Source organism: Pyrus communis, chromosome 7 (assembly GCF_963583255.1).
Source record: "Pyrus communis chromosome 7, drPyrComm1.1, whole genome shotgun sequence".
In the NCBI taxonomy this organism is placed as follows: domain Eukaryota; kingdom Viridiplantae; phylum Streptophyta; class Magnoliopsida; order Rosales; family Rosaceae; genus Pyrus; species Pyrus communis.
In genome coordinates, this window is record NC_084809.1 from 12,804,283 (window position 1) to 12,811,745 (window position 7,463).

The 7,463-nt window shown below is 32.8% G+C and overlaps 1 protein-coding gene across 1 annotated transcript; it reads left to right on the forward strand.

The window, feature by feature from the left end:
* The first annotated feature begins 1,773 nt into the window (after nt 1–1,773).
* On the forward strand, nt 1,774–6,143 carry LOC137739591 (putative hydrolase C777.06c). The gene is made up of 12 exons (XM_068479213.1): nt 1,774–2,030; nt 2,670–2,791; nt 2,922–3,034; nt 3,788–3,829; nt 4,362–4,417; nt 4,581–4,657; nt 4,792–4,911; nt 5,119–5,195; nt 5,317–5,380; nt 5,505–5,555; nt 5,628–5,676; nt 5,796–6,143. Exons 1-12 carry the CDS (start codon nt 1,877–1,879, stop codon nt 5,918–5,920), a joined length of 1,050 nt encoding a protein of 349 aa, XP_068335314.1. The 5' UTR covers nt 1,774–1,876; the 3' UTR covers nt 5,921–6,143.
* The last annotated feature ends 1,320 nt before the right edge of the window (nt 6,144–7,463 follow it).

Sequence of the window (7,463 nt, forward strand, 5' to 3'; positions counted from 1 at the left end):
AAATCCTTTTGAAACAATTTTTTTTATTGTTAATCCACGTAATGTTATGTGATTAGATAGGTGGAAGGAATTTACTCATGTGTCAACATCAGCACAACAGAAACCAAATTGATGATTTTCTATTTCATAGACCTTATTAATTGGAAGGTCTAATTTCAGGGTCCAACTATGATGTAAATCCTCTTAAAAATAAAATTTTCGATGTTTGTATAATCTTATCTAGCAAAAATACTACTATATGCACAAATATTTTACATTAAAGAGATGAAAGGTTTAGGCAAATTTACTCAAAGAGTAATGCTACATTAATCACATACTCACTATATTTTTAATAAACATAAATCCACCAATACAAGTGAATCTCGTTTTCATTAAAAAAACGATACAAATATAGTATAAAAAATGAGGTATAAAAAACATTAGTATGAACTTTAGATTGATTATAAGGTGACTTTGGATGCAGTCTTTATATATCAACGTTCTTTAATTGAAACATTATTGGTTTTAGTTTTTTATTGAAGTCCCTGAAATTAATACAATAATGCATTTTTATGTAGGTTTTTATAATTTTAAATTAAAATTTGATATATATATAGTTACTTATGTTAATGAGATTTTAAATAAAATCCATGATTTGTGGGATTGAAAATATTAATAAAATAAATTATACCTATATAAAAAATTATAATTTATCTTAGTGACATGATTTGTCATTAAGATAAAATTATACAAAAAAGGGTTGGTACGTTTTATACAAAGAATGTAGTACGTTTTATATGAAAAAATGGGTACATTTTATATAAAAAAAAACAATGGGTACATTTTATATAAAAAAAAATGGGTACATTTTAGATTAAAAAAATAATAGGTCTTAGATTGAAATTTACGGCTAAATTTTACATAAAAAAAAAAAAAAAAAAGGTACTTACAAAAACAAAAATTAGTACCTTTTACATATAACAAAGTGGTACATTTTTAAAGACAAATGGGTACATTATTAATAAATTATTGGTACAAATAAAAGGTTGAAAAAATGAGTACAAATAAAAGCTTCAAAAATATGGACACAAAAAGAAATTAATATATGGATACAGAATAAAACTGAAAAAACAAAATTATTACAATTTAAAAAAAAAAGGGTTGCAAATTAAAATGGGTATAAACTAAAAATAAAAATATATGACATAAAATTTAGCTTTAAATATATATACACACACACACACACACATTTAATGTAACGTTTGTAACATTAAATGAATATATTTAGAAATAAAATTTAATTATCTTGACATGTAAAATATTTTATTATTGAAATAATTAATGACGTTTATCAAAACCAAATGATTTTGATAAAAATTTGAAAAAGAATAAGGTTTTAATCAATAGAGTTAAAAAAATAAAGATGAAAATCTAATTTCTCCTTGATTTTAATTCATTAATCAAATAGAAAGTTAATTGTTATATTCCTCTTCACTTGTAAATGAAAGGTCTGTGGTTCGAATCTCGTAGATAGCGAATTCGATATCAAATTAGGTTACCCATTGTGTTTGACTTAGCCGAACCTCCCTTCTCTTTAGTGTAAATAATCATTGAACTTAAAAAAAAAAAATTATGTAAAATATATCGTTGTAATAAAACATTGGTTGCTCATTGGTCAGATTCTCCGACTCCAACCGAAACATATGAAGTTTCTTTTTTTTTTTTTTTTTTTTTTTTTTGTAGAATCTACCGAAACATATGAAGTTAAAACCATTCCTCTCACCACACGACCGACCAAACATGGCTAGAATTTTAGCGAAGCCCCAAGTAGAAAGAGAGTAATCATAAAAGGACACTTTCCCCAAATTGTTTACAGATTTCCAGAGGCTTTTGGCAAATGGTTCAACTTTTGGGCACCATTCGCCCTTCTCCTTCTCTGAGCTACTTTGCAACATACAAACGCCAGCTCTCATTCCACAGCCCTCCAACCAAAGCTCCGGCAAATGGGTTTTCTCCCTTCAGACGAGTTTTCAACTCTTACCTCCAATCTAGTAAGCTCCGCCATCCCTGATTTGTCAATTATCTTGCTCTGATTACAATATTTTGCATTGTTTCTTTCTGGGTTTTGTGCATTCCATGGATATCCTAATGCCCTTTGATCCGTTGAATCGATAGATATTCAGTATTCATGTTTTCTAGGTATGAATGATTTTTGTGGATTGATTTTAGGCGCCAAACTTTACTTGTATTGCTTGCTAACAGATAAGGGACTGAGTTGTGCAGCTTGTGTTTGAACTTTGAAACTAAACTTTTGTATGCAATTTTGAATGAAGTTGTGATATATACAGTGATGTGCCTTGAATGAATCAATGGATGAAGGAAACAAATGGTTCAAATTTGATTAATTGGGTTATATTTTGGTTTTAAATATAGTGATGTGCCTTGAATGAATCAATGGATGAAGGAAACAAATGGTTCAAATTTGATTAATTGGGTTATATTTTGGTTTTAAATATGCGTACTCAAAACAATAGTTCTAATTTATAAGAAGGTAGCTCGGCATTTGGGGCACGGTGATGAATATATAAAGTTAGTGGGCTTTGTTACTATATAGACAAATTTGAATGTTCTCCGTTTGTGGATTGTATGAGCTCTACTCTGTTGTGTACTAACTTTGTAATGAACCACAGATTCAGAAACTACGGCCGCTGGCTCACCTTGTGAGCATTCAGAAATCATATTTATAGGTACTGGTACTAGTGAAGGAATTCCCCGAGTCAGCTGCCTCACAAATCCTTTAAAGACATGTGCGGTATGGTTATGAAACCTCTGTGCTGAAGTAATTTTGGCATGTCCTATCCAAAGATTTACGTTGGCTACTTTGTATCTAATCAAATGTGCATCCGATTAGTAAGGAAATGGTTGCTTGTTTACATTTTTAGGTTTGCTTGAAAGCTGTGGAACCAGGGAATAAAAATAAGAGGCTCAACACAAGCATCCTTGTTCGTTATCCTAGACCCTCTGGAAATTATAACATTCTTATAGATGCTGGAAAGTAAGTGATATATCAATTTTATGCATATTGTGCGCATGTTACCCTAAGAATGTACTTTTACTTCTATATCTCGTAAATTTGTAATTCATGGTTGTGGTTGGTTATGGATAAAAAATATTAAATTCTGCAGTTGTGTACCAAATATTTCTTGAAAAGAAATATGTATCAAATACTCAATAGTTTAAATCTAAGACTTGCAAAAGGTAAGACTTTTGTCAACCTAAATATGTTTCTAAGTTCATTGATAGGCATGGAAGATAACCCACGTAACTATCTGCTTCTCATATGCAGTATGTTGATAGTAAAATGTGTAGGCTGATGAGTGGGTGTGTCATCCAAGAACCATATTTTCTGGATAAGTTTAGCACAACAGAGCACAGGTATTGTTGCTCAAGGCAAAGATCGATCAATCAAATAGGACCCTGTTTGCAGCCTGATGAGGCAGGTTGATGGGAGGTTCCCATATTGGTAAAGCTAATGGATAATTTACCTCAATAATACTTTTAAAATGAAAGTTATAGTTCTAGTCAAGGTAATTCTTACATTATAATATGAGACTGTTGATAAAAATGGATTTAATGGTTTCATTGTCGTTTTGTCTTGTTAACATGAAGGTACAAATAGAATTCTTCGTATTTATAACTTTAAACTTTAAACGTGGAAAAAGAAAAGTTACACATGACTGAGATTTTTGATGATAAACTTCTAGACACTTTGTTGGTGAAAGTTGAATTTCTATTTTTTGTTTCACAGGTTTTTCTACCACAGTGCTCTCCAATGGTTTACTGCCTATGGGTTAGTTATTGCTTCAACTGTTTTTCTTTAAGCTATCATATATAAGAGTTCATGATCTCAAATTGTATCTCATGTGGCACTTCTAAATTATCTGGACTAGTTGCTAGAAGATCTAGATACTAACATTGTGTGTTATGTAAGGAAACTTCAACATAAGGAAACTTTCAGATGTTGATATTGAGGACTGATTTGGACTCAATATCCGCTTCAAACTTGGTCATTTCTAGTGCCATATGAAGCGTTTAGTGTTTTTGTACTGTAAAATCACTCTCATGTATCCCTAGATATGCACAATACGTTACCCATCATTGTTGTAGCTTTGATTTTTCTACGTTCCTTGGATTCATTTGGACATAATTCAAGGTATTCTTTTTGGACTGTTAAAGTGGCAATACTATGTTTTTTCTTCGGTTTCTTTTCTCTAAAGGATCTTTGTATTCAAGGACTTTCATATATACTTAAAGGTGGTGCTTCCATTAATATGTGTATTGCCTGGTATTTTCCTTGTAGTAACTAGTTGTATTTCTGTCAGGATAAGAACAATTGATGCGGTTATTATTACTCATTCACATGCTGATGCAATTGGAGGTCTCTGTCATGAACACTTTCTAACATTGTTATTTATACAGTTAACAAACTTAGCTTTGGATCTTTTTAATCTTCTTTTTCTCTTCTATTTTTTCCTAATTCCCTGTTTTCCTTTTAATATACATATTAACATTAATCAGAGGCTCTATTTATATGTCTCCAGGTCTGGATGATCTTCGCGATTGGACAAACAATGTCCAACCCAGCATCCCGATCTATGTTGCCCAGCGTGATTTTGAGGTCCATGCATCTTCCTTTCTTGTATTCCATTGAATAATGGGTTATATACTGATGCTTTCTTTAATCATGTCTTAATAGTCACTTAATTTTTACCATTCTCACCACGTGTATGATACTGAGATAGTTATTTGCAGGTAATGAAAAAGACTCATTATTATTTGGTGGATACAAGTGCGGTTCTTGCTGGTGCTGCAGTCTCTGAGTTGCAATTTAATATCATACGTGAGGATCCATTTGTAGTACAAGATTTGAAGGTCAGAATTTATATCAACTATGGTTGGTATCAAACTGAAATTTAGACCATGCTTTTTAACGGGGACATGCAAGAGGAGTGGGGTCTAATGTAGAAACTGGTAGAAATTTAACAGTAAAATATTAGTAGATGGTATTGTCACTTGGCTTAAAAGTAATCTATTGTATGACTTGGCACTCATATTTTCTTTTCAATGCTGTGTTCCCAGTTTACCCCTTTACCTGTGTGGCATGGTCAGGGTTATCGTTCCCTTGGATTTCGTTTTGGTAATGTTTGTTATATAAGGTAATGCTTCTATTCCCTCAAATGCAGGTCACTGATTGCTTGTTATTTTTATGCCTCTACTTTGATCGCTTGTGTAGTGTTCATCACGACTAAATTGCTAATCATTTGTTTACATTCACAGTGATGTTAGTGATATACCTGAAGAAACTTATCCACTTCTGAAAGATTGTGAACTCCTTATTCTGGTGCCTTTCCCTCACTCTCACAAACGTGCACCCACACATTTGTTTATTTCTGTTCTATTTCGTTCACAAACACCTAACATCTCTTTTCTTCTGACTGGGTTGATATGTCGAATAATTTGTTCAGGATGCTTTACGGCCAGATCGGTCTTCTTCAACGCATTTTGGACTCCCACGGGTAAGCTATTTTGTGCTTTCTTGTAATAATTCATTTTCAGTAAGCTTCAAGTTTTATCTATTTCATTTTCAGGCTTTGGAGGAAGTACGGAAAATCCAACCGAGAAAGACTTTGTTCACTGGTATGTGTTCGCCCCCTTTTGCTGAAGATCAGGTGTTAGGTGTTACCGTTATAATTAGTACTGAGGAATGCGTAGAAATTTAACAATTCTGCTTCTTTTCGTGGCTTGCACTGATGAAGGTATGATGCATCTGATGGATCATGAAAAGGTGAACGATTATCTTTTGAAATTGAAGGAGACAGAGGGTCTTGACGTACAACTGAGCTATGACGGACTTCGTGTACCAGTAGCGTTCTGGCCGTAAAATGGCTTCACGGTTAACTTTTCTTTTCATTTCAAATGTCATTTGATCTCTCATGAGCTTTGCAATACCAAATTTCAATTGCCACTCAATGTACTGAACTTTTTCAGTGGTTTATATCTTGCAGTCATCTTGGCTTTCCATGATGCCAAATATTCAATAAGACTAATGGTCATTTTTCAAAATTTTCCCGATTTGTCATCAATATTTGATTGATGTTACGATATTTGATTTTGATCATTCCGACAATTTAAATTATCTAAAGTCCTCTAATTTCCTATAAGTTATTGGAAATGCATGGATAATTACAAAAGTGACACTCTTATTTCATGGCAGTCAATGGTCAACTCAAGGGTCAACACAAACTCTATGGGAAATTGCCCCAACTAGGGATGGTTTTGGTACGGTTACTGTACTAAAACTCTCATACTAATTACCATACCAAACTTTTGGTATCGCAAAATCGATTACTATTACTTGCCAAACTTTCGGTATTACCCAAGTTCGGTGTGCCAAATACTTCGGTTGGTATAGTATGATAATAGTAATTACTACTTTATTTTGGGTCACTCTTTTGGGCCAAAATCTAAAGGAAAAAAATTCATAACCCAATTGAAGGCCCAATTTTTCAATTTTTTTTCATCTACTTTGTAACTAATTCATATATTTCAGATGATTTAATCATACTTGAAGTCAGCAGGTAACAAGCGCAGTTAAAAACTGCACGCAAGAAGCACAAAGTAAAAAGCACAGGCAGTAGTACACCAACACAAATCCCAGTAGATTTCATGTAATTAACACTCATTACTAAAATAAACAGTTCGCGCGACGAGGGATATTTTGTCGCGCAAAGTATTCTTTGGTCTCACAAAAACTATGGTGACTAGGAAATCATCACACAGATTTTGTCGCACAAAGGTCGTGAAAAAAGACATTGCGCGACGAACATTTTCAAATTCGTCACGGCTCTAAACAATTGCGCGACTCTTTATTAGTTGTTGCGCTAAAGTTATACGGACAAAGGTTTTCGTTGTACGATATAAACGGGTACAAGGGCATTTTGTGACTAGTTTGTCTCGAAAAATTTTGCACGACGAAAGATGTAAGAGGCATGTGGTAATGCGCGACAAAGAAATAAGACATGCTTAATTTTGCACAACGACCAGTTATCGTCATGCTAGTGTAATTTTTAATAATAAAAATAAATAGAATAAAAGGAAAAAAAAGAAAAAAAAAGATTTCATACTAATGACAAAAACGAAAAAAAAAAAAAAAAAAAAAGAAGCAAATTAATGAATAAAAAAAAAATATTTATAATATAAATAAAAATGTACGTACAAATATAAAGTTTGAAAATAAAGCAAGAACAAAACTATGAAAAGAAAGCCGCAAAATCTATAGGCATGTCGTTCGGAGGTGCTTAGTAATCTTGTTGCTGGTTGGGGACGGGGTCGAAGGTCGACGGGCCTAATTGCTGTGCTTGCTAGGTGTGGAAGGGCTGTGAGGGCGATGGTGTAGAAAAAACGGGGAGATGTATTCCGGAAGA

Excerpts from the sequence above, each read along its gene's own strand:
- LOC137739591 (XM_068479213.1), top strand. The coding sequence starts at position 1,877 with ATGGTTCAACTTTTGGGCACCATTCGCCCTTCTCCTTCTCTGAGCTAC. Across the intron at positions 4,912-5,118 it reads TTGTAGTACAAGATTTGAAG|TTTACCCCTTTACCTGTGTG; the intron begins GTCAGAATTTAT and ends CTGTGTTCCCAG. Across the intron at positions 5,381-5,504 it reads ATTGTGAACTCCTTATTCTG|GATGCTTTACGGCCAGATCG; the intron begins GTGCCTTTCCCT and ends TAATTTGTTCAG.